The sequence below is a fragment of the Hyperolius riggenbachi genome, chromosome 10 (assembly GCF_040937935.1).
Source record: "Hyperolius riggenbachi isolate aHypRig1 chromosome 10, aHypRig1.pri, whole genome shotgun sequence".
Classification (NCBI taxonomy): domain Eukaryota; kingdom Metazoa; phylum Chordata; class Amphibia; order Anura; family Hyperoliidae; genus Hyperolius; species Hyperolius riggenbachi.
The window spans coordinates 234,643,523-234,670,886 of NC_090655.1; the positions used below are offsets into that span (position 1 = coordinate 234,643,523).

General features: G+C 45.1%; 1 protein-coding gene across 3 annotated transcripts; it reads right to left on the bottom strand.

Annotated features, from left to right (window-relative positions):
• Positions 1 to 301: 301 nt before the first annotated feature.
• On the bottom strand, positions 302 to 25,863 carry LOC137534843 (zinc finger protein 585A-like). Of its 3 annotated transcripts, none has more exons than XM_068256511.1 (12): positions 25,780 to 25,863; positions 19,662 to 19,821; positions 17,342 to 17,473; positions 17,133 to 17,256; positions 16,935 to 17,032; positions 15,820 to 15,961; positions 12,783 to 12,943; positions 11,631 to 11,762; positions 11,426 to 11,549; positions 7,735 to 7,820; positions 6,774 to 6,924; positions 302 to 2,570 (listed from the first exon to the last, which is right to left on the bottom strand). In XM_068256511.1, the coding sequence occupies exons 2-12, from the start codon at positions 19,725 to 19,727 to the stop codon at positions 439 to 441; spliced, it is 3,348 nt and encodes a 1,115-aa protein (XP_068112612.1). In that variant the 5' UTR covers positions 19,728 to 19,821; positions 25,780 to 25,863; the 3' UTR covers positions 302 to 438. The 3 variants fall into 3 exon arrangements, with proteins under 3 accessions (XP_068112612.1, XP_068112614.1, XP_068112613.1); XM_068256513.1 differs by lacking the exon at positions 25,780 to 25,863 and adding an exon at positions 17,584 to 17,634 and having other exon boundaries at positions 19,662 to 19,704; XM_068256512.1 differs by lacking the exons at positions 19,662 to 19,821; positions 25,780 to 25,863 and adding an exon at positions 17,584 to 19,216.
• Positions 25,864 to 27,364: the final 1,501 nt, after the last annotated feature.

Here is a 27,364-nt window from a genome sequence, read left to right on the forward strand (position 1 = left end):
GCCTAGCATAGTGTCATATTAATCCTTGCACTGATGAAGACCAAAACTGTTGGATAACTTCTCGGGCACATAGATTCTGTTTAATGAAGATCAACTGTACTTCGCACAGCTTTTTCAGTAGGCATGCTTCCTGGTCATTTTAGGCTTTCTACAAACATTCCAGTGGTTCTGGTTGTCCATAACATAACTAGGTATCCTGGAACACGCCTAGCAGCCAGTAAACAGTATGTGAGTGTGTAGAGAGAGAAACAGGGCCCTCTATGCAGCGTAATCAATATAATGATCGAAGAGCTGCAAATGCTTCTGAGTTTATGCACATTTTTATGCAAATGTATGCAGTTTGAAAATGGACCAATCAATTTAAACCCAGGTTTAAGAATTTGCAAATCATTGCTCATCCATAGTAATCAACAGTTACTGACACACCCTACTGATTCTTTATTCACCTTCACATTCCTTCTGATGCATTTTAAGTTTATACTTCCGTAAAAAAGTCCTTCCGCACCCCGAGCAAAAGAATGGCCTCTCCCCCGTGTGAGTTCGAAGATGACGATTCAGGTCGTTGTTCCGTATGCAACGATAGTCACACTCTGTGCAGGCGAAGGCCTTCTCGCCCGTGTGAATCTTGAGATGAGTTTTAAGGGTACTCTTATGCACAAATGAACTGTCGCATTCGGGGCAGGTAAATTTTGGGAGTTCTTTCTTGTCCACGGGGGTCTTTTCACCCTCAGGATGAGAAGATTTGTGAGTTTGAAGATGAAGGGTCAATTTAAACCTCCGTATGCAACTGAAGTCACATTCTGTGCAGGCGAAGGGCTTCTTGCCCGTGTGAGAACTGAGGTGGCGCTGGAGACCTTGATTGCTTGAAAATCCTGCCCCACACTCCTTACAAATTATAGTCAGCTCTCCTGTGTGAACCTTTAAGTGAGAGAGGAACGTCACCTTTTTCTTGAAGCTCCGACCACAATCTGGACACGTCAGGTTTTTACCACAGCTCTTCAACTGGACGTGCGCGGAAAGTCTGCAATTAGTTCTGAAGCATTTGCCACATTCTGAGCAGGAGAAGGGCCGCTCACCCGTGTGAGTCCTCAGATGAGATTTAAGGATTGATCTTTGTGTGAAGGATCTGCCGCATTGAAAGCAGGTACATTTTACAGAAGGGACTTCGTGTGGACCGAGTTCTTTATTGTCCACAGGGGTCTTTTCACCCTCTGGCTGCTTCTCAGCATGAGTTGCTTTGTGTCTGTTTAACTGGGCCTGGGACGTAAAGCTTGTGCCACACGTGGAACACAGGAACGGCTTCCCCGTGTGAACAATCCGATGTTTATTCAGCTTTGCTTTTTCTACAAATTTTTTTCCACACTCAGGGCAAGAGAATGGCTTGACACCCTGGTGGCATCTCAAGTGCACGTCTAGTCCGGACTTCCAGGTAAAGCCTTTACCACACTCGGGGCATGTATGTTGCCTTTGCCCCGTGTGAATTTGCATGTGCCTCTTTAACTCAGATTTGAAAGCGTAACAGTTCCCACACTCCAGGCATGAGAAGGTCTCTTTTCCTGTGTGAAAGTTCTGATGGACCACCAGCTCTGCCTTGTAGGCAAAGCTCTTGTCACACTCGGAGCAGGCATAAGGCTTTCCATCTGCATGTGTCTTCTTATGTGCTGACAATTGGGAACTCCCGAAAAAATGCTTTCCACACTGGGGGCATACATGTAGCTTTGCATCAGCCTGCTGGGTCTGGTTTGCATCAGCATGCTGGGTCTGGTGGCTTACTAGCTGAAATTTCTGTGTGAACCTTTTTCCGCACTCATGACACACGTGCAACTTTTCCTTGTGCAACTTCTCTCCAGTGTGAACTCTTTGGTGCTGAATCAGTTGCGATTTAAATACATAGCCCCTCCCACACTCGGGGCATTTATGGGGCTTAATGGCTAAATGATACTTCTGATGTGCAAAGAGCAGCGATTTCTCTGCAAACTGTTTCCCACATTCGGAGCAGGTGTGCAGCTCCTCCCCCGTGTGAAACCTCCGATGCGCTGTAAGTTTATAGTTGGTGGCGTAACTTTTCCCACAATCTGGGCATGAGAATGGCCGCTCCCCTGTATGACTCCGGCAATGTCGGTTAAGGAGTGACAAACTCACAAACTTCCTGTCACAGTCGGTGCATGGATAAAGGTTTCTTCCAGTGTGAAATCGCATATGTCTATCAAGAGTACCTTTTGTCTTGATACATTTACCACACACAGAACACAAAAAGGTCTTCTGCTCTCCATCTTTGGTACTAAGTTTCTTGCTACTTGAGCTACCAATGGGAGGTTTGTCTTTAGATGTAGAGTGGGCCGCTGGGGACCTCTCTGCAATGTGAAGGTCTAGAACAACATTGGAGGTGTCAGGGTGTGAATTTCCAAAACAAGGTTTTTCAGGTTTCACCTCATGAGGTGATGGGAGGGTGTTTGGGGTATCTGGGATTCTTGAAGCAGATTCTTGTACCTCACTTTTCACTACAGAGTCTGGAGATGAAGCCCGCCATTTCAAGGAATCCACAGATTGTTCGATATTCTCTCTGGGAACTAAAGATACAAAAAGAATTATTGTTTTGGTTTAAGCTGTATGGCAAAAGCCTCTTCATAATTCGGTCATTCCATTATGACCGCATATACGCGAGTATTAACCAAAATATTTTACTCCTAAAAATGTCCCCCAGGGGAAAAAACAATGGAGTACACCCCCATTCCTCTCCCTTAAGGTGGCCATACACTGGTCTATTTGCCATCCGATTCGACCAACAGATAGATCCCTCTCTGATCGAATCTGATCAGAGAGGGATCGTAAGGCCACCTTTACTGCAAACAGATTGTGAATCGATTTCAGCCTGAAACCGATCACAATCTGTGGAGCTGCCATACCAACCCCCCCCCACCGCTCCCCCCCTTCCCCTGCATACATTACCTGTTCCGGACGGCGCGAGTCCCCGCTGTCTTCTTCTCCGCTTCTGCTACCGAACTTCCTGTCCGGGGAAATTTAAACAGTAGATGGCGCTGTACTGTTTAAACTTCCTGCCGGGACAGGAAGTTCTGTGTAGCTGCAGGAACGGTTTGGAGCCCGAAGCGGAGAAGAAAACCAGGGGGCTCGCGCTGGCCTGAACAGGTAATGTATACCCGCTGTATTGCGTCGGTCGTCGGGCATTCGAACGCCGCTAACGATGCACTCCCGACCCGCCGGCGACCGAGAAAAATCTTCCGCACGGATGGGTCAATGGGAATCGACGGGAACGATTGATTTCGGACGGAAATCGATCGTTCTTTCAGCGGTGTGCGCGGCGATTTCACAGCCGTTTTGATCACTGTGATGTGATCGAAACGGCTGTATATTGGCGGGAAAATCGTTAGGTGTATGGGCCCCTTTAGCATGTTCCTGGTGTCTAGTGGCCGCCCTCTCTCTCCACTGCCGCCCCTTAGCAGAGTGCAGGCAGCAGAGCTGGTGGAGCAGCATCTTAACTGATTCAGGACCAGACAGACTGCACCCAGTCTCCTCGTCTTCCTTTGCCTCAGATTTGGCCTTTAGGGCCCTTTCACACCAGAGGGATTTTTCGGCGTTTTAACGCCACGGCCGAAGTTGGCGTTTTGCTAGGTAAAAGAAAGTCCATAGACTTTAATTTTACCTTTCACATTTAACTCGGCGTTTTGGAGCGTTGCGTTTCAACGTTCCCAGGAGCTTTTTCAGGGCTGTTTACAGCCGAAGTTGGCTGTTGGCGTTTCAATGATAGTCAATGGAAAACGCCAACTTCAGCGTTTTCAAAGCCTTTTCAAAGCGTTTTACAGCTATCTTGTTCACTTATTTTTATAGAAGAAAAAAAAAAAGGACGTTTTCATATGGGCTGTAAAACTCTTTCAAAACGCTTTGAAAACGCTATGTATTGGCGTTAAGCAAAAGGCTGACTTTCAGCCTTTTCTACCGCAGCCTCTAGTGTGAAAGAGCCCTTAGAGTTTGAAGCTTGTGTTAAACTTCTTGGGGATCCATACAAAGGTCAGGTAAAATGCTGTTCTACCACCTCTGCTACCTGTACGCAAGGGGATGCGGGATACAGAGGAGCGGCCATTAAACCATCAGGGAAAATTCTATGGAAGAGAAAGGGCAGCCACTAGACACCAAGGAACACCCTATGGGAGAGGGGGACCACTAGACACAATTTATGCAGTATGGGGAGGGGGGGACCATTAGACACCAAGGAACACTGTATGGAAGAGGGGGGACCACTAGACACCAGAGAATGCTGTATGAGGGAGGAAGGGAAGGCCACTAGATAGCATTACTAGTGTCTAGTAGTTCCCTCTTCCTCCCCCATACAGCGTTACCTGGTGTCTAGTAGTTCCCTCTTCCTCCCCCATACAGCGTTACCTGGTGTCTAGTGGTCCCCCCTTCCTCCCCCATACAGCGTTACCTAGTGTCTAGTGGTTCCCCCTTCCTCCCCCATACAGCGTTACCTGGTGTCTAGTGGTTCCCTCTTTCCTCCCCCATACAGCGTTACCTTGATGCACATTTTTATGCACATTTATGCAGCTTGAAAATGAACCAATCAAATCCTGCTGAGGTAAAATTTGATTGGTTCATTTTTAAGCTGCATAAATTTGCATAAATGCACATCAACTCGAAGCTATTTGCATCTACTTGACCATTACTATACACGATGCCCGATTCTGAAAAAAGCTGCACAGTTTTTGATAATTCTTAAACATTGGTGGTGTTAGAACGTGGTTGAAACTAACTAGATAACCACTGTTGATGCAGAGTGGATCAGCAATCCTTTAGGGGCTGCCAGAGGGATCCAGGAGAAGATCGGAGCTGCGGCAAAGGATACAAATGACTTCTAGGGGCTGGAAGAAGCCCCAGGTAAATAAAGCTACAGTACATTTTTCACCTCAGAAATCCTTTAAGGGGCCAGAGCCTTGTCATCTGAAAAGGGCTAAACATTGTTTATTCCATTGGAGAGTTAATTAGCGGGAAAAAATATTTTTCATCTCAAAACTGGAAAGGGGAGAGGGACCCAGGAAAGCATAACTGTTTTCAGTGCAGAGCCTTCCCTTTATTAAGGTACATTTCTATTCAAACCTTGCTTTAAATGTCGCTATCTTTCGAGCAACCTAAATCAGGGGCAGGTGAGGGAAAACAGGACTTTAAGAATTGATTTTGGACACATATGAATGAGAAAATGTCCCATCCTTTCATACCAATGCTGCATCAATGTTTTTCTCAAAATTGGGCGATTCCTAATGGAATGACTCTATGGCCTGTACTTTCTCCATAGCAAGGTCCACCTCAGTTCAGCAGTGTATGTAAAAGAGGGAAACCGAGAGCCCAATATAGGGTAGTATGTATTGGAATAGGGAGGAGAAATGAATTGTAAGCAATTTATACTCACAAACCAGGGTTACCGCACAGGCAACCACTGTAAATGCTGGTGGGGAGATTACGCCCGTCCCCACTCAGGACTAAGATGTCGCTCTCTGTAGATCAGGAAATAAGGGTATGAACACCCCTCCACCTCGGGGTGGACACTAATAGAGTAGAAGGTGAACAGAGGCGCCAAAAGGATAAAATATGTTAAAATTGTTAAAACAGGCCTGTTTAATTGGAGTATGTAAATACATTTTTTGTGCTGAAAATTCGACAGCTTTGTGTGTTTGGGGATGGTGAGTCCACCACTACCTCCCTAACGTTAACAATTTTAACATATTTTATCCTTTTGGCGCCGCTGTTCACTTTCTACTCAGTTCAGCAGTGGGCCCTATTCAATTACTTTTCTTCTCATAAGAGATGTACAGTATTCACATACTGCATTATCAATAAAATAACTGTTAAGCCCCCAGCAGGCAATGAAATGCTCAAAATAGGTTTGGTATTACTTTTTAAGGCCCCATTTTGCCATTTGTGACGGTGTGTGTCTTGGAGAGGACAGTCAGTGACATGACTATGTATTTTGTAAAGTGCTGCAGGAGATGTCAGTGCTCTATAAATACTTCATATGGTAAGACATTACACTATGGCTATGGTAGGATTAGATTGTGAGCTCCTCTGAGGACAGCCAGTGACATGACTATGTACTCTGTAAAGTGCTGCAAAAGATGTCAGTTTAATATAAATACATAATAATAATAATATTGTAGGACACTGGACTATGACCATGGTAGGGTTCAGATTGTGAGCGCTTCTGAGGACAGTCAGTGACATGACTATGTACTCTGTAAAGTGCTGCAGGAGATGTCAGTGCTATATAAATACATAATATGGTAGGACATTAGACTATGACTATGGTAGGATTAGATTGTGAGCTCTTCGGAGTACAGTCAGTGACATGACTGTAATATGCTGAAGATGACATCACTGCTATATAAATTATTAATAATAATATGGTAGGACATTAGACAATGGGGGTTGAAGTACTGTGAGATACGCTAGTGGCATGACCTACGGTACTCCAGAAGCACACGCATTACCATAGTAACGGCTGCACTACTGGAGTACTGCGGGTGACGCTACTACCGCGCAAGTACAGGTAATATTGCCGTTGACTGATGAATCAACCTCTATGTCTGGTAAGGATTCTTCTGATCCCTCAGCCCCTGGCACCTGAAAATGTAAACACAAAAGGGGGGAAGGCATGTAGTGGCATTTTTATAACAGAATTTTCAGTGTGGTTATACTTTAAGAAGCATTTTTGGCACTGATCATAGTCCACCTTCATTGCTTAATGAGTCACTGTGTGTAATACTCACCTACGCTGATATTTGTGGGCATTTCTTCCAGTTTCACATTCACTATCATATTGCCCTCCTCTGTAGACTGCTGCTGATGCTGATCATCCTTTACATACATTTCCGCTTCTTCTGTCTTACACTCCAACTTTATATCCTTCAAGTCCTCGCCCTAAACCCAATGAAAAAAAAAAAATTAAATAATCGATGAACAAAGACTACATATATAGTAAGTGTAACAAATGCAGTTACCACCAAAAAAAACACTGTATTCTTCATATTTTACTTAAAGTAAACCTGAGACAAGAAGTAAGAAAGATTTGACACTAACCCGGGGCTTCCTCTAGCCTTATAAGCACCACCGAGTCCCTCGCCGTCCTCCCGAGTGCCTCTATTCTCTGGCTATCGGTTCCAGTAATCTGGCCCAACCACGCCAGTCAGGCTCCTCTGCGCATGCGCGGATGGGCCATACATGTGCTTATGGGACTAGAGGAAGCCCCAGGTAAGTATGAGATCTTTCTTTATTCACGGCTCCGCTCCATCATCAGTCTATCAGGGGTGATCGCCGCTAGGAGACTGTTAGACGGCAAAACCGCCATCTATTTACATTGTACAGCGCTGCAAATCTATTTACAAAAAAAAAAGACAAACAAATAAACGTTGGAGCAGAGATCAGAGCCCACCAACATTAAGCTCTGTTGGTGGACAGAAAAAGGGGGGGGGGGGGGTAAATCACTTGTGTGCTCAATAGTATGGCTCTGCAGTGAGCTCTTAAAGCTGCAGAGCACTAAATTGTAAAAAAAAAAAAAAAAATAGCCTGGTCACTAGGTGGGTGTAAGCCTATGGTCCTGAAGTGGTTAAAGGTTGTGGATTGATATCATTGGTCATGTTGAGGGTGTTTTGAACCTCAATTTCAGGTTTTCTCCTTTGTTCTGCCTGACCTGCCATGATATATTGGCTTAAGATTCTTAGTTCCACTTACCTGATAATGGTGATCTTCCTGTGCACAATGCTGGGAATAAAGAGGACCTGCACATGTCTCTGGTGGGTTTCTGCTACTGAATGCATCTGTAGGAAACAAACACACTGACTGAATACATTGGCGTCAATTCACCAGAGGTTACCAACCTATTTATCTCTTGGGAGGTAATTTACCTCCTGCGATATCTCCAAATAGCAATTCTACAGAAGTATAGGGGAAAATATCGACAGAGAGAAATGCAAGAGATAAATGTGAGATAAGTATGAGATAAATAAGTGATAGTTAGTACGGTAGTTAGTTTTTCTCCAAATCACAATTCACCAGGGAAGAAAGGGGGTGTGGCCATTCGTTATTTTTTCATCTCTTTATCCCCTGAATGAACGTGGAGATATCGTGGTTTTCACACAGCAGCTGCTGCTGTGGAAGATGGAGCCTTTTGAGCTTACTCTGTTAGGCCTGGTGCACACCAAAAACTGCTAGCAGATCCGCAAAATGCTAGCAGATTTTGAAACGCTTTTTCTTCTTTTTCTGTAGCGTTTCAGCTAGCATTTTGCAGTTTTGTGAAGCGTTTTTGGTGTAGTAGAATTTCATGTATTGTTACAGTAAAGCTGTTACTGAACAGCTACTGTAACAAAAACCACCTGGCAAACCGCTCTGAAGTGCCATTTTTCAGAGCGGTTTGTGTTTTTCCTATACTTAACATTGAGGCAGAAACGCCTCCGCAATCCAAAATCTGCAGCAGCCCGGGAGTATGCGTTTCTGCAAAACGCCTCCCGCTCTGGTGTGCACCAGCCCATTGAAATACATTACCCAAGCGTATCCGCAGCCGCAAGCGGATCGCAAAACGCAGCCGAACCGCTCTGGTGTGCACTAGGCCTTAGAGCTTGCTTCTATTATGAGGAGACGAAGGCACAGGAGGAGGGTCTGTTTAATCGCCCCTCGTATTTTTCGTGAGAGAACAGTTCTTGATAATTTTACTGAGACAGAGGTGGTGAAGAAGTTCAGACTCACTCGTGATATGATTTATGATATGATCCGGCAGTAAAAGGCGGGAATACTCTGGTCAAGTAGTGGTAAAATCCGCCTCCTACCCACAGTGCTTCACTTTCAAGCTTACAGAGAGGAAAAGTATCCCATGTAAATCATTAATACCGATTACCTAACTCTCTGCTTTCTCACACTTTCCTCATGCATATCTCTCCATTATCCCCTGCTATCGAACACTTTTCTCTCTGTCCTCTCACACTGGTGAATTGACTCCAGAGTGTTAAAATACCTCATGAGATAAACTACCTACCTTTTTTCTCTTAGTAAATCCTCTCTGGTGAATTGACGCCAATTGTCTCTATGTGTCTATCAGATGATGGAGAAAGGAAGGGGAGGAATCTTGGTGGGCATACAGCGTGGGGTCCCCCCTCCCAAGCCTCCTTAATTCCTTGTCTCCCATGCAGGCTGGGATAGCCTGAATGCGGAGTCCCGGCCACGTGGGGCTTCGCACCCTGAGCTATACCAGCCTGCATGGTCCATGGTATGGGGGGGCTCTGGAGGAGAGGGGCGGCCAACCTCCCCCTCTCCCCCAGAGCCTTTGTCCAATCCATGGATAAGGGGCTCTTCCCCACCTCCGGTGCCCCAGGAGGAGGTGGGGGCCACCGATGTCCTGGAGGGTTCATGGTGCCATCCGGGGGTCCCCTTTAACAAGCAGACTCCGGAAGCCGCCCCTCCCGAGGAGAAATGAGTTTAGGGGTACACTGTACCCCTTACCCATTTTAGCAGAGAGTTAAAAAAAAAAAAACACGACAACGAAAAAAGTCCTTTATTGCTCTGGATTAACCAGGGATACTTACTTTGCAATAATCCCACGCCAGTATCCTCAGGAGTGGTCCCACGCCAGTATCCTCAGGAGTGGTCCCACACACCCGCCCAACTCCCGGGGCTGAATGGCTATAGACAGCCTCTGCAATCTGTATTGCATAAGCTAGAAACATGAAAATTGTTTGCTAAAACAAGAATTTTCGGCAATCTGTGTCATAAACAAAAATGGCTGCTGGGGAATTCCCGTTCCCCAGAGGCCACCTCAGAGTGTCAGACTGAGCGTTATTACACATAAATAGGTGAGTCCAGGGGACCAGGGCACCTCCTGCTCTGGTCACCTGGACCCACCATCTATGTGAAAAATGGCTGGTTTCGCCACTCTAGTGTGGCCTCCAGCGTTCCGGGATTTCCCAGTGGCCATTTTGATCGCATTACTGTTTGCCGACATTTCTTGTTTCAAAGGCAACATTTTCGTGTTCATAGCCTCTGCTATACAGGTGCAGAGGTTGACTGTGACCATTCAATGGCGGGAGTTCAGTGTGGGAGGGTGATGAGATGTCGTGGGATTTTCACAAGGTAAGAATCCCTGGTTAATTTAGAACATAAATAAATATAAATAAATAACTTTTTTCGTTGTCGTGTTTTTATTTCTTTTAACTCTGCTGAAATAGGTAAGGGGTACCGTGTACCCCTAAACTCATTTCTCCTGCGGTGGGGGCGGCTTCCGGGGTCCGCTTGTTAAAGGGGAACCCCGGATGGCACCATGAACCCGGAGGTGGGGAAGAGCCCCTTGTCCATGGATTGTACAAGGGCTCTGGGGGAGAGGAGGAGGTTGACCGCCCCCTCTCCTCCAGAGCCCCCCCCCCCCCCCCATAAAATGAAATGTATACAATATGTATACAGAACTCGGAATGCAGTAACCTGTACTGCAGCAGTGTCATTTTACACAGTTTAAAAAACATTTTTCCTATGAAACTTTGAAATCTATTTGCTCAAAAACTATAAGGTCTTTTCACAAAAATGTTTTTACCATGTTCCCACTCATCTGCTTATTATACATGCCAAATTTGGTGATGATAGCATGTACAGGGGCTTTACAATTAACCGCAGAAGTTGGCACTATTGACTTCAATAGAAATGCACTCGGAACACAAAAATTCGGAACCCGAAATTCGGTTTTCACATGCGGTACACGAAATTTCGACGAAATCGGAATTCAGCTGTTCCGATCAGCCCTAGTCATGGCCAAATTCTGGCACTATGTGAAGCTCACCCTGCTGCAGCCAAACTCCTGGGTGGCATTAATGTTCTTCCCCCTCGGAGTTGCCGCAACTCGAGGGAAGACATTTTTCGGGGCACCGGCTAATAACAGTGGTCAAATTACCTCTTTTTTTCTAATTTGAGCTCCAGCTATTATTATTATTATTAAGTATTTTTATATAGCGCCGACATATTACAGCTATCACCGCTGCCCAAATTAGTCCATGAGCACCACTATAGTAAATCTCATTACGGCCTATGATGGCACCCAATTGATTAACGCAGCGCTGCGCTGAAATTGTTGGGCGTATATATTACCAAGTCGCCGGTGAGTTGGGCACAGGGTGAGCCAAATGTTGGCTCTCCCTGCTGCCGCAAAACTCCCCAGCAGCGCTAAATACTATTCCCCCTCCAAGTTGTCGCAACTCGGAGGGAGATGTAATAAGGAGTCCGGCAACCACTTGAGGCAATTACCCTTTTGTGCCCCGAGTAGTACTACATTGCTGCTATGGGGCACCTAGTTTCAGTGCTTTGCTCTGAGTGTTCAAACAACCTGCTTCGTCCTTGTGGACCCTCCATACTCCTCTCTAATTTACAAGAAATGAAAGTCTCCCCTTACTCTGTAATGTGAGGAACGTCTGATTCTCCATCATAGCACTCTTGTAGAGATCCTCGTGAGCTTCTATATACTGCCACTCTTCCATGGAGAAATAGATGGCGATATCCTGACACCTTACAGGCACCTGGCACACATAACCATATTGTCAACATCCAGACACATCCCTTGTTGTTACTGATTTCCCATAACTCCCTTTACTGCTCACCTCTCCCTTCAGTAGCAAAAGTATTTTGTGGAAGACTTCTAGAATCTTCTCAATTTTTCTCTCAGATGGAAGCAAGTCAAGTGGGGGGACCATAATGGTCAGATGATTCCCAGCCATTACAGAAGGAAAGCTCTGTATTGAAAAAAACAATAGAAATGTCATGTGACGTCCCAGAATCCTCCTCACCTTTCTGATTAGTTCAGTGTTTTACAATAGAGATAAGAGTGTTTCCATGCTACCTTCCCAGAATCTTCTTCATTCCTCCTGTCAAGTCTTCAATTTACAAAGACCTCAAAATGAGACAATAAGAACAGAAATTCCAGCAGAAGCCACTGCATGTAGTTTTGCTTCATTTTTTTCATTAAACTGGAACAACTTTAAGTTGTGTTTTATATGTATGTAATTTATTATAGGAACTACTTCATGAGGAAGTGGGTGAAGACCACAAAATACATTGGGCTCGATTCACAAAGCGGTGCTAACCCAGTAAAAGACTTTAGGCGTGATAACCATTGACCCACTCTGGTGAAAAGCCAGTTTAGGAGTGATAAGTTTAGGCGTGATAAGTTTAGGCATGATAAGTTTAGGCGTGATAAGCTTAGATCGTGTGCAAAGTCCCACGCGCAAAGCAGCGCCATTAAACTCTATGCGAAGTGCACCAGACTTTGATAGCGCAAAACTTTTGATCAGCTGTGCACTGCGGTGCTAACCCAGTTGGTGCTTAAACTTATCACGTCTAAACTTATCATGCCTAAACGTATCACGCCTAAACTGAGTTTAGGCGTGATAAAGGACTTTTCACCAGGGTGCTAACTGTTAGCACCGCTTTGTGAATCAAGCCTATTGTGTTGGTCCTTCAAATAAAGACTTCTGGGGGACAGTACTTTTTAATCACCTGCTTACTCCTTGTTTCTCTTTACTCTTTTGACGCTACAGGTGTCTGCTTAGTTAACAGAATCTAGAACTATGTCAGGTGACCCTCCCAGAATTCTCCTCACCTTTCCAGTCAGGAATGTTTTCATTAATGCAAATAAAAGTAATATCATGTGACCTCCCAGAGTCCTCCTCAACTCTGTCAGGTGTACATTTCCTGAACAGGGGTAAGAGTGACATAATGTGCCCCCCCCCCCCTCCCCCCCGAATTCTCCTTACCTCTCCAGTCAGCAGGCAAACAATCTCCAGGATGAGGTGTAATATCTTCTCAGACATGTGGTCCATCCTCTGTGCTGATATCAAAGTTTCAGCACACAAGAGATGTTGGTCTTTGATTTGGCTTATTTGTCTTTCAGATCTGACCTGAACATTAATGGGATCTGTTCAGGAGAATAAAATACAATAATTATGGAACAAAAATATAAGACTGATGTGTGATAATAAGCAGTTCTTAGACTCCCAGGCCCATATGCAATTCACCTTTTCTCCTGACTTTTCTCCTAGGTGATAAGTTCACACCTTGTCAATAAAATGCCTTTTAAACCACTAGCAAGCAAGAAAACACTTAAAATACTTTTGAAAGTGCTTAACCTACTTTTGGGTACTTTTTCAATTGAAAAATGATGAAAAGTTATTTTAAAGAGATGATAAAAAATGATCTCCTAGGAGATAACTCAGGTGAAAAAGTTAATTGCATACAGTATGGGCCCCAGAGTGATTGTTTATTGCCACTCTACAACCCAACTGCCATCACTCACCATTCTTACCCTCCTATTCATAATCAATAAGACGTGCAGTGGAATTTTTTTTAAAGGGACCCCGAGCAGTGCCGGAATTTAAAAGATTACACTTACCTGGGGCTTTTTTCAGCCCACCGCAGGCAGCGAGGTCCCCCGGCGTCCTCCTGACTCCTCTTCATATGCCTCCGCTAGCACCCGTTACCGCCGAATTTTCACCTCCCATTCATTCGCCAATAACTTTATCACTAATTATCACAATGAATTGATCTATATCTTGTTTTTCCCGCAACCAATTAGGCTTTCTTTGGGTGGTACATTTTTCTAAGAATTATTTTTTTTTATAAATGCATTTTAACAGGAATATTACGGAAATAATGAAAAAAAAAATAATTATTTCTCAGTTTTTAGCCGTTATAGCTTTAAAACAATACATGCTACCATAATTAAAACCTATGTATTTTATTTGCCTATTTGTCTCGGTTATTATACCATTTAAATGATGTCCCTATCACAATGTATGGCGCCAATATTTTATTTGGAAATAAAGGTGCATTTTTTCAGATTTGCTTCCATCAGTATTTACAAGCTTATCATTAAAAAAAATGTTCGAAATATACTCTCTTTACATGCATATATAAGAAGTTCAGACCCTTAGGTAACTATTTATGTTTTGTTTTTTTGTATATTATCAATAAAAAATTTATTTGGTAAATTTTTGGTGTGAGAGGTAAACAGTTAATTTTAAACGTAATAATATAGGTTTATTTCATTAAAAAGTGTATGTAGATGTAGTATTACTATTTGGCCACAAGATGGCCATGGTGAGCATTTTCTCTGTACTAGGAGGACGGGAAACTTTTTTTTTTTTTTCAGAAAGACGGCGGTTTCTGAAAAGCTGTCATCTTTCTAGAGGGGACTTAGATCGATGAATGGGAATTATATTCCCATTCATTGATCGCTGGGCTAACGGGGGGGGGGGGGGGGCACCACGTGCACACGCGTGGGAGCGGGATCGTGGGCGGGAGCGGGCATCCGCACAGCAGCAGCTGCCTGGACGCGAGCATCACGTCCAGGCGGCAGAAATGCTTAATAAGAGTCTACATTTTTGGATGTCGTACTCCACCTTACCTACTTAACTGCTTATTGTTTCAGGATATAGATTCTACGTCCTAATTAGTGCTGCTGTAGGTTTTAGGAAGTAGGTTCTACGTCCTGCATTAAAATCCACCGCCCGCCATCACGCGTGCATGTGATTGTGCACGGTCCTGTAGATGATTGCTGCCAGCAAATCGCAACAATCAATCAATAAAGTTAGGCAAAAAAAAAAAATCTTTATAGTAAAAAAAAAAAAGAGAAAGTCCTTCTTAGAATTTCCCATTTTGACTGTGTCTATCTTGAAGCCAATCCTGACATAAGTTCCTCCCTTACTCTGTCTATGTATCATTGCCCGCCCTCCTCCAATCTTCAGACACTTCCACCCAGATCTGCAGTAGAAAGTGCATTGTCTCAGCATGAGAAATATTGGCCAATCAGAGAGGAACAGAGGTGTGGGAGGGGAAAATAGGAGGGAAAGAGGCTTCAACCAATCAGGCTGCATTAGCTATGTCTGATGGGAAAGTAAAGAAGGAAAAAAGAGACAACCCAGCATGCCCTGCAACTTCGTTTGTGCGGCAATGTACCAAATAAGAGCCAGGGAAACTGGGGAATGATGTTTTATGGAAGTAAGAGTGATTTTTAACTTTTGGATTTCCCGGTTAGCAACCTTATTACTTGTTTACCAGATAAAAATAAAGAATTGATTTTATGCCTGACAGTTCTGCTCTAAGCACTTCTTAACCACCTTAGCGGTATGGACGAGCACAGCTCGTCCATTACCGCCAGAGGGTGCCGCTCAGGCCCTGCTGGGCCGATTTTGATGAAATAAAGAGCAGCACACGCAGCCGGCACTTTGACAGCCGCGTGTGCTGCCCGATCGCCGCCGCTCTGCGGCGATCCGCCGCGAAAGAGGGTCCCCCCAGCCGCCTGAGCCCTGCGCAGCCGGAACAAATAGTTCTGGCCAGCGCTAAGGGCTGGATCGGAGGCGGCTGACGTCAGGACGTCAGCTGACGTCCATGACGTCACTCCGCTCGTCGCCATGGCGACGAAGTAAGCAAAACACGGAAGGCTGCTCATTGCGGCCTTCCGTGTTACTTTTGGCCGCCGGAGGCGATCAGAAGAACGCCTCCGGAGCGCCATCTAGTGGGCTTTCATGCAGCCAACTTTCAGTTGGCTGCATGAAATAGTTTTTTTTTAATTTAAAAAAAACCCTCATGCAGCCGCCCTGGCGATCTTAATAGAACGCCAGGGTGGTTAATCACGTTTCCTAACTGTAGTGCAGCTCTAGAAATTCATGCTAAACTGCTGCTATTAAGTATTTTTCTTATTATCATGCATAACTGTCCCTCCTGCTGGTTAGAACTGTTTAAAAACTGTTGGTAATGCTTTGATAAATCTGGCCCAGTGTGTTTATTACTCACCTACGCTGATATCTGTGTACATTTCTTCCAGTTTCACATTCACCATCGTATTGTCCTCCTCCGTAGACTGCTGATCATTCTTCTGATACATGTCCGCTTCTTCCATCTTACACTCCAATTTTATATCCTTTGACTCCTCACTCTAAACCCATAGAAAAAAAACTCAATGAACAAAGATTACATATATAGTTAGTGTGACAACTGCAAAGTTCCTCCTCCAATGGCGCTGCAGCCAACTTTGAGCCTTGGCCTCCTTCAGTTTTCTGCCCCATCCATCTCTGTCTATCACTGCTCTTCTGCATTCATGGCCGCACTGTAGACGCTCTAGCCCGCCAGCGCATACACAGTAGCATGGAGCCGCAGGCTCCCTGATACTGCGCATGCACTTTCGAGCTTCTAACGCATGGCCATGAATGCAAAAGAGGAGCCATGCGGCCACAATGTGGAGGGGGCCCGCGCTCAGAAACAGGAGGGACTGCGGACCACCGAGGGCAGCCTCAATAGGATCCTAAGGCTTTCCTCTTATCACGGTAACAGCATATTTTGAACCCAAGTTTCTTCTTGTGTTTGCCTCTAAAGATGTGGTTTGATATTAGCAGTCGTGTTCTGGGCTTTTGGAACCTGAAATTCAGGTTTTGTCTTTAATTCTGCCTAACGTGCCTTGATACATTGGCTTCAACTGTACCTGAGGTGGATTCAAGTAAAGCATTTATACTTACCATACTTGGGGTTTTCTCCAGCCTCCTTGAGGCCATGGGCTACTTTGCCATCTCCACAAGCGCCTCGGATCGTCCTCTGGCTGTCCCTGTACATTAGCTCAGCCTCGCTTCTTTGCACCACGGCCATGCATGCCCCTGTCGCGATCCCATGGCTGGGAGCGTTCTGCGCCTGCACTGTACTAATGTGCAGAATTTCAGGAGCTCACAGGGCTTGCGAAAGCGCAATAGATAGCAAATTAAGTTATGTACCGGGACATCCAGCAAACGATCTGAGTAGCCCTGTTAGATGGCAAGGGAGCCTACAGCCTGATGGGGGCTGGAGGAGGTCCTAGCTAAGTATAAATGCTTTAATTTAATCCATCTCAGGTTTCATTTAAGAATCTTAGTTCCACCTACCTGATAATGGTGGGGGATGGTGGGATCTTCCTGTTGACAATCCAGGGAGTAAAGAGGACCCACGCATCTCTCTGGTGGGATTTCGTTACTGGATCCATCTGTAGGAAATAAACACACCAACTGACTACATTGTCTCTTTGTGTCTTGGTGGACGCTCTGTACTGCTTTTCTTTATAAGAAATGAAAGTCTCCCCTTACCCTGTGATGTGCGAGATGTCTGATTCTCCATCATAGCACCCTTGTAGAGATCCTTGTGAGCTTCTATATACTGCCACTCCTCCATGGAGAAATAGATGGTAATATCCTGACACCTTACAGGAACCTGGCACACATAATGATACCGTCACCATCCAGACACATCTCTTGTTGTTATAGCATAATGTCTCAAAATTTCCTTCACAACTCACCTCTTTCCTCAGCAGTAAAAACATTTTGTGGATGACTTCTACAATCTTCTCAGTTTTTCTCTTAGATGGCACAGAGTGAAGTGTGGGGACCATAATGGTCACAGGACTACCAGCCATTACAGAAGGAAATCTCTATGTTGAAAAAAAAAGCAGTAATATCATGTGACATTCCAGAATCCCCCTCACCTTTCTAATCAGTTCTGCGTTTTATAAATAGAGATAAAAAAGTGTTGCCATGCTACCTTCCAAGAATCTTCCTCATCCCTCCTGTCAAGTCTTCAATTTACAAAGACCTCAAAATGAGACAATAAGAACAGAAACACCATCAGAAGCCACTACCTGTAGTTTTTTTAACTGGAACTACTTTAAGTTGTGTGTGTTATATGTATGTCATTTATTACAGTCCTGGCCAAAAGTTTTGAGACTCTCAAAAATATTAGTTTTCACAAAGTTTGCTGCTAAACTACTTTCAGATCTTTGTTTCAGTTGTTTATGTGATGTACCGAAATATAATTATAAGCACTTCCTTCATTTCAAAGGATTTTATTGACAATTACATGAGATTTATGCAAAGAGTCAGTATTTGCATTGTTGGCCCTTCTTTTTCAGGACCTCTGCAATTCGACTGGGCATGCTCTCAATCAACTTCTGGGCCAAATCCTGACTGATAGCAACCCATTCTTTCATAATCACTTCTTTGAGTTTCTCATAATTAGTTGGTCTTTGTTTGTCTATCCGCCTCTTGAGGAATGACCACAAGTTCTCAATGGGATTAAGATCTGAGGAGTTTCCAGGCCATGGACCCAAAATGTCAACGTTTTGGTCCCCGAGCCACTTAGTTATCACTTTTGCCTTATGACACGGTGCTCCATCATGCTGGAAAATGCATTGTTCTTCACCAAACTGTTGTTGGATTGTTGGAAGAAGTTGCTGTCGGAGGGTGTTTTGGTACCATTCTTTATTCATGGCTGTGTTTTTTGGCAAAATTTTGAGAGAGCTCACTCCCTTGGATGAGAAGCAACCCCACACATGACTGATCTCCGGATGCTTTACTGTTGGCATGACACAGGACTGATGGTAGCGCTCACCTTTTCTTCTCCTGACAAGCCTTTTTCCAGATGCCCCAAACAATCGGAAAGGGGGATTCATCGGAGAATATGACTTTGCCCCAGTCTTCAGCAGTCCATTCACCATATTTTCTGCAGAAGATCAATCTGTCCCTGATATTTTTTTGGGAGAGAAGTGGCTTCTTTGCTGCCATTCTTGACACCAGGCCATCTTCCAAAAGTCTTCGCCTCATTGTGCGTGCAAATGCACTCACACCTGCCTGCTGCCATTCCTGAGCAACCTGCACTGGTTGCACTCCGATCCCGCAGCTGAATCCTCTTTAGGAGACGATTCTGGCGCTTGCTGGACTTTCTTGGACGCCCTGAAGCCTTCTTAACAAGAATTGAACCTCTTTCCTTGAAGTTCTTGATGATCCAATAAATTGTTGATTTATGTGCAATCTTAGTAGCCACAATATCCTTGCCTGTGAAGCAATTTTTATGCAACACAATGATGGCTGCATGTGTTTCTTTGCTGGTCACCATGGTTAACAATGGAAAATCAATAATTTCAAGCATCACCTTCCTTTTAACATGTCAAGTCTGCCATTCTAACCCAATCAGCCTGACATAATGATCTCCAGCCTTGTGCTCGTCAACATTCTCACCTGAATTAACAAAATGATTACTGAAATGATCTCAGCAAGTCCTTTAATGACAGCAATGAAATGCAGTGGAAAGTTTTTTGGGGGATTCAGTTAATTTTCATGGCAAAGAAGGACTATGCAATTCATCTGAACAATCTTCATAACATTCTGGAGTATATGCAAATTGCTATTATAAAAACTTAAGCACCAACTTTTCTAATTTCCAATATTTTTGACAGTCTCAAAACTTTTGGCCAGGACTGTACAGCAACTACTTCATGAGAAAGTGGGTGAAGCAGCAAAATATGTTGTTTTGGTCCTTCAAATAAAGGCTTCCGGGGAAAGTACTTTTTAACCACCCACTTACTCCTTCTTTTGCTTTACTCTTTCGAAGCCACCTACACCCAAGTATCTAGCTTCAGGTGTCTGCTTAGTTAACAGAACCAAGAATGTCAGGTGACCCTCCCCAGAATCCTCTTCACCTCTCCAGTCAGGTATGTTTTCATTAATACAAATAAGAATAATGTTATGTGAACTCCCAGAATCCTCCTCAACTCTCTTGTCAGGTGTGCATTTCCTGAACAGGGGTAAGAGTGACATCATGTGGCCTCCCTGAATTCTCCTTACTTCTCCAGTCAGCAAGAAAACAATCTCCAGGATGAAGTCCAATATCTTCTTGGAGGTGTGATCCATCCTCTGTGCTGGTATTGCAGTCTCTGCACATATGAGATGATGGTTCTTGGTTTGGCTTATTTTCTTTTACACCTGAACTGAACATCAATGAGATCTGTTCAGGAGAATAAAACAAATTAGTTATGAAACAGAAATATAAAACTGCTATCAAGCAATTTAGACCCAGAGTGGTTTTCTATTGTCACTCTACAACCCAACTGCCATCACCCACCACCCTAACCCTCACCTTCATAACCAATACTGCACCAAGCTGATGCTATTTTTGGATGGCGCAACGTTTTAACCTCTCCTTTTTCAGAGGTATTCTCTTTCAGACTGTAGTGAAGTTTGAGGCTCTGATAGGAAGATGTTAAACACCTGTGGTACATCAGCAATACTCTGGGTTCTCCCTTGTTTGACAACAGAGAGTGTTACCAGGTTCTCCTCAAGTGTACAATAGTCAAAAGGTGAATAGGAAGAACAAGAGCAAAGGGGGGGGGGGGGGGGGGAGGGACAAGGAAAAGAAGAAGAGGTAGAAAAAGAATAAGATGAACAGGAGGACAAGGTGGAAGAAGAAAACATAGAAAGAAAAGGACGAGAGGAACATGAAGAGGCTGAAGAAAGGGGCAAGAAAAATGAAGAATAGAAGTAGAATAAGAGAAGCAGAAGGACAGAGTGTAAGAATAATAGGAAAAGAAAGAACAAGAAGGAGAGAAGAGCAAGAATAAGTAGGGATGGGGAAAGAATTAGAGGAGCAAAATGACAAGACTGAAATAGAGGAGAAAACAACAAGAGGAAGAAGATAGAAGCACAGCTGTACTGAGAAATACTAATAATTTTGAGTTGGATCATGCTGATCATTAAGACTAGCCCCATTCCAAGCTGCATATATTTGCACCCCAGCTGAACAGTGTATGCTTCTTCTAGCTCTGGGACCAACCTCATAATATGGATAGGTGAAGACATTATCTCTATCTGCAGGCTTTGTGAGAGTTGAGGCAGGAACATGAAGAGGAACAAGAGAAGAGCAAGAACAAGAGGGGATGCGTGAATAATAAAAAGAGGAGGGCAGGATATAAGAATTAAAGGAGAAAAGCAAGAAAGAACATTAACAGGTTAAGTTTCAAGATTCTATGCCTGGCGTATAAATCTGTGCACAAAACCTACCCTACCTACATCTCGGAGCTTGTTCACAGGTATACACCTGGTCGTCCTCTCCAGAGTACATTTGAATTTGGCGCCGGTAGACTTGGGCGCAGGATTCAGCTGTTATATGGCTGATCCTGCTTCTGCACAAGTCCGGGCCGAATCAATTACTATTCCCCCTCCAGGCCGCCATGGATAGTGGGGGAATTAAATAATTCGGCTTCCAGCTATTGCTGGAAGCCGAATTATTATGATTTTTAAGCAACCTCGGCTCCCGGCTCCGTCTTCTGACGGCGCCGGCGTTACTCACTGAGCGCCGCTATAGACTGAATCCCTTTATAGTCTATGGCAGCGCTGGCTGCGCCCAAATCTAGCAGCGGCGAAAAGCACTGCTCCGTCCTCTCCGATCCTCCAATGACCTGCGCCTCACGCCCCATGCATTTCCCACTCCTATGCCCGCCTGCAGGATTTCTCAAGAGCCGCCCCCACCTTCTGGAACGCCCTTCCACTGCCCATCAGACTTGCTCCCTCCTTCAACACATTCAAGCAAGTCCTCAAAACCCACCTCTTTAAAATGGCCTACCAGGCCCGTTTCTAGCGCCGTGCGGCCCGTGCCGCCGCCCGGGGCGCTGTTGGGAGCAGGTGGGAGGTGGGCGCTGTAATGGAGGGGGGAGCCGGAGGGAGGGAAGCCCAACCTCTCTCTCCCTCTCCTGGGCCGCCCTCCGTGCTCCCCCCTCAGATGCAGAGCGAGCAGCCAGGGAGGAAGCGCCAGGGAGGAAGGGAGGAAGCTTCGCAGCGTGTGTATCATCGTATAGGCGGCAGAGAGGAAGAGACCGGCGGCGAGAGAGCAGCGCTTGGAACGCAGAGAGGTATGTTGTATACAGCGCTTCCTCCCTGGCTGCTCGCTCTGCATCTGAGGGGGGAGCACGGAGGGCGGCCCAGGAGAGGGAGAGGTCGGGCTGCCCTCCCCGCGGCTCCGGCTCCCCCCTCCATTATGGGTGACAGCTACCTATCTAACCTACCCTGGGGGGCACCTACCTTATCTAACCTACGCTGGGGGGCAGCTACCTAATCTAACCTATACTGGGGGGCAGCTACCTTATCTAACCTACGCTGGGGGGCACCTACCTAATCTAACCTATACTGGGGGGCACCTACCTAATCTAACCTACGCTGGGGGGCAGCTACCTAATCTAACCTACACTGAGGGGCAGCTACCTAATCTAACCTACGCTGGGGGGCAGCTACCTAATCTAACCTACGCTGGGGGGCAGCTACCTAATCTAACCTATACTGGGGGGCAGCTACCTAATCTAACCTACGCTGGGGGGCACCTACCTATCTAACCTATACTAGGGGGCACCTACCTAATCTAACCTACACTGGGGGGCAGCTACCTATCTAACCTACACTGGGGGGCAGCTACCTATCTAACCTACACTGGGGGGCACCTACCTAATCTAACCTACGCTGGAGGGCAGCTACCTATCTAACCTATACTGGGGGGCACCTACCTAATCTAACCTAAGCTGGTGGGCAGCTACCTAATCTAACCTATACTGGGGGGCAGCTACCTAATCTAACCTACGCTGGGGGGCACCTGCCTATCTAACCTATACTGGGGGGCACCTACCTAATCTAACCTACACTGGGGGGCAGCTACCTATCTAGCCTACACTGGGGGGCAGCTACCTATCTAACCTACACTGGGGGGCAGCTACCTATCTAACCTATACTGGGGGGCACCTACCTAATCTAACCTACACTGGGGGCAGCTACCTATCTAACCTACACTGGGGGGCACCTACCTAATCTAACCTATGCTGGGGGGCAGCTACCTATCTAACCTATACTGGGGGGCACCTGCCTAATCTAACCTACACTGGGGGGCACCTACCTAATCTGACCTACGCTGGGGGGCAGCTACCTAATCTAACCTATACTGGGGGGCAGCTACCTAATCTAACCTACGCTGGGGGGCACCTACCTATCTAACCTGTACTGGGGGGCACCTACCTAATCTAACCTACACTGGGGGGCAGCTACCTATCTAACCTACAATGGGGGGCAGCTACCTATCTAACCTATACTGGGGGCAGCTACCTAATCTAACCTACGCTGGGGGGAAGCTACCTATCTAACCTATACTGGGGGGGCACCTACCTAATCTAAGCTATACTGGGGGGCAGCTACCTAACTAACCTACACTGGGGGGCAGCTACCTAATCTAACCTACACTGAGGGGCAGCTACCGATCTAACCTACGCTGGGGGCACTTATCTAACCTGTATTGGGGGCACCTACCTAGCTAGCCTATACAGGTGGCAACTATACTGGCTACCTATATTGCAGGCACCTACCTAAATAACCTATACTGGGGGCACCTACCTATCTAACCTATGCTGGGGGCAACTATTCTGGATACCAATATTAGAGGCACCCACCTAGCTAACCTGTACTGGGGCACCTACCTATCTAACTTATACCGGGGGCGCCTGCCTATCTAACCTATACTGGGGGCAACTATACTGGCTACCTATACTGGAGGCACCTACCTGGCTAACCTATAGCGGGGGCAACTATACTGGCTCACCTATGCCTGGCTACCTATACTGAGGTACCTATTCTTGGCTACCTATACTGGGGGGACCTATACTAAGTGCAACTAGACCTGGCTAACCTATACTGGGGGCAGTCATACCTTGCTCCGGGGGGGGGGGGGGGGTGCAATTTTTACACCCTCGCCCTGGGTGCATTTTAGCCTAGAAACTGCACTCTGGCCTACCTACCCCCTACCACACTCTAACTCTACTAAATATTTATTTCACAGCCCCACCTAGTGTTTCCACCCCGCCCTTTTAGATTGTAAGCCTCTGACAGGGTTCTCCCTTCCCTAGTGTAATCTACAGGATTGCGTGCTCCTTTCCTATGACAGCCTGTACTTGTATTACTGGGCCTACCTAACCAGCCCATATCGCTTGATCATGTATTTGTACAATTTGCCTTGTATAACTTTGTTCTATGTTGACCATTATATGTCTGTCATCCTTGTATATATTTATTGTCCAGCGCTGCGTAATATGTTGGAGCTTTAGAAATACAATTAAGAAGAAAGAACATAAACAGTAAGAAAGGGGCGAGAAAAGGGGGATGGAGAAGAGATAGAGGAAAAGGACAAGATCGAAATAGACAGGAAAAAAAAAAAAAAAAAAAAGAAGACAACGAAGAACTTAAAAAATAAGATAGAAGCACAGCACTAATCCATCTCAACCAAGTGACATATTTCAGCACCATATTTCTGACTAGGGTGATCACGGTGCAATAATACTGTAGTAATAATAACAACAATGGGGTGGTCAGAAAGAAATGCCAGATGAGTAATCAGGAAATAATAATCTCAGGAAAGTACACTCTCAAGTGTTTGACCCATCTAGTTATGTGCCCCACTGCTGCTGTGCTCATTGTTTGCATAGGATGTGCTCATATTCAATAGGGATGGTCATACTAATTAATGGCTTCATGAGAGTTGAGGCAGGGTCTTTAGCCGGAGCAGTGCTTTTCAGCGCTGCTAGATTTGGGCACAGCCGGCGCCTCTATAGACTTCAATAGGAATCACTCCTCCTATTGAAGCACTCAGTGAGTAAAGTCGGCTCCTTCAGAAGACGGAGCCGAGGTTGCTTAAAAACATAATAATTCGGCATAGTATTCGGGAATAGTAATTAAATCGGCCCGGACTTGTGCAGAAGCAGGATCAGCTATATACCGCTGTATCCTGCGCCTAAGTCTACCGGCGCCGATTTCAAATGTACTCTCTTTAGCACTCTGGTCTGAGTACATTTGAAATCGGCGCCGGTAGACTTGGGCGCAGGATACAGCGGTATATAGCTGATCCTGCTTCTGCACAAGTCCGGGCCGATTTAATTACTATTCCCGAATACTATGCCGAATTATTATGTTAGAATTATTATAATAGAGTTAAAGGACCACTTTAGTGTAAAATTGCATAAGTACATTTATGCCACATTAAAATGCAACATAAATTACCTTTTTTCCTATGTTGCTGTCACTTACAGTGGGCAGTACAAATCTGAGAGATCCAACAGGTTTTTGAATAGTCCATCCCCTCATGGGGATTTTCAGGGTTTTCTTTATTTTCCAGAGTACTTACTGAATGACAGTGGAGCAGTCCTACTGCCAAAATAGTGTGCAAGAGAGTAGGGAGGCTGGCCAATGGATTCTTTTGAAACAGTGCTTTTGTAAAGACTAAAGGAGACTTGTCCGTCGCTCGGGCGCAGGTCGCTGGCCGAATGGCCGAGGGATGTCGGGGACTGCTGTACATGCTGAATTCTCGGCAGAGGCGGACATTACCGGCTGCGTTTCGTTTAGTGCAGAGGTGCCAAACTCAAATGCAAAGTGGGATGAAATTGACGGAGCAGTGCTTTTCAGCGCTGCTAGATTTGGGCGCAGCCGGCGCCTCTATAGACTTCAATAGGAATCACTCCTCCTATTGAAGCGCTCAGTGAGTAACATACTCTCTTTAGCACTCTGGTCTTCCCCGCATGTATTTCATAATGCATTTAAAATTGTGAGAATGAATTGGGGCTTGACTAGGAGATTCAACATTTTTCTTATTATAATTATTACAATTGCAGAGGCTGATAACTAGATGAAAGTATGAAAAAAGTCAATAATAATAATAGCAATGAAGGATTTTACAATATATGGGATAGGAGAGAGAAAATGGTAATAACAGCAGTGCAGGTTCTTGTAGTAAACTTGCAGTAGCGACAGCTGAGTCAGTCTATAGTAATGATAGCTACAGTGCAGGCTCTCGTAGTGTACGGTGGAGAAGAGATGTCAGACAGTAAGAGCAATGTAGGAAGTTATAGCAGCACGGGGACAGACGAAAAGTAATAATAACACTAACCATTAACTTATGAACTCTTCGCATAAACAGACGATCGCCAGTCTACAGGCACTTCCGGTCTGTGGCAGGCACAGTGATTCCGCCATCTCCCTCCATACTAGCCCCTCCTTTGCAATCTAAAGTGGCCACCGAAGGAATATGTCATCGCCTCCAGGCTCCAGTGGCACAACCAACCGCGGCCACGTCCTTCTAGCTCAATGGTTGTGGCTAATAGGCATCTTTGTTTTAGATGTTTTTTTTTTGCTGAAACACGGTGTGATAACAAGAAGCAGATTTAAGGCAAACACTTAACAGAGCTTTTCCTATTAGCGACAACTCTATCCACTGTGAGAATGACCCCATTTTTTTGTAGCCAGGTCTTTTCAGGAGCAGCCCTGAAGATCTAAATACTGTACAGTACTGCTTTATTATATTATTATATCTCAAACACATTGATATTTACAGAAAGAGAGAGAGAGTGCAACAAGTGCCCTACTGCTAATATATATGTATATAAGTGATATCTAAATGTGCTAAGAATTTTAATTGACACACAGTATACTGAAGATCTCATTCTGCTTTCATATACATAGATCATACATATAAAACATAGCTCCCAACTGTCCCTCTTTCGGAGGGACAGTCCCTTTTTGGGAGCCCTGTCCCTCTGCCTCTCTTTCCCCTCACTTGTCCCTCTTTCAGGACTGTGTCCCTCTTTCTATGTAAATCTATATATTTCTGGTACTTATCCGTTAGCTGGGCGCATCCGGCAGGTGGCTACAAAACTCCACCAGAGTTACATCTTTCCCTACTATCCATGGCGGCCTGGAGGGGGAATAGTAATTAGCGCCACCTGCCGGATGCGCCCGGCTAACGGATAAGTACCATATTTCTATACTAAAAAAATGTGTTTGATTGACTCTAAACTTTATTCCCATCCTTTAAATTGATGTATTACTAATTTTAAAATATTACTATAAAGGAAAATGAACTAGGATAGAAAGGACCAGTGTGGTTTGAATTATAAAACAACCTATTTTTCTTATTAAATCTTCATGGTATGCGCGACTAGAGGCATGGTGGGGGCGTGATCAGGGGTGTGGCAGGGGCGTGCCTTGAGTGTCCCTTTTTCTCATCTCAAAAAGTTGGGAGGTATGTATACGATCCCCCAGCCTTTGGGCCAATTCTGTAAGTAGTAGGCACACCTATTACTTAAAGGTAGCCAGGGTGCATAACCAAGGTACCAAACCACCATAAATCGTAGGTCCAAGATAGGTTAGCACACCAAAAGTTTTAAGTGTTGCTTCATTCCATCAGTCCACACTGCAAGCAGTAACTGATGGAATAAAGTAACACTAAAAGGATAAGCAAGGCAAAAAATTAAAATAGCTTTACTTATCTGGGGCTTCTCCCAGCCCCTAGACGTCATTTGTGTCCCTTGCCTGCTATGGACTTCCCCAGACACAAATGACTTCTAGGGGCTGGAAGAAGCTCCAGGTAAATAAAGCTAGATTTAATTTCTCGCCTATTTGGTGTGCTAACCTATTTTGGACCTACAATTTGAGCCAAATCTGGCCCGCAGAGCCATCAAATTTGGCCCACAAGT

Coding starts and splice junctions, on each gene's coding strand:
- LOC137534843 (XM_068256511.1), bottom strand. CDS start 19,727: ATGGATCACACCTCCAAGAAGATATTGGACTTCATCCTGGAGATTGTT. Junction 17,257..17,341: donor TTTTACTGCTGAGGAAAGAG/GTGAGTTGTGAA, acceptor TATGTGTGCCAG/GTTCCTGTAAGGTGTCAGGA. Junction 15,962..16,934: donor CCATCCCCCACCATTATCAG/GTAGGTGGAACT, acceptor CTATGGGTTTAG/AGTGAGGAGTCAAAGGATAT.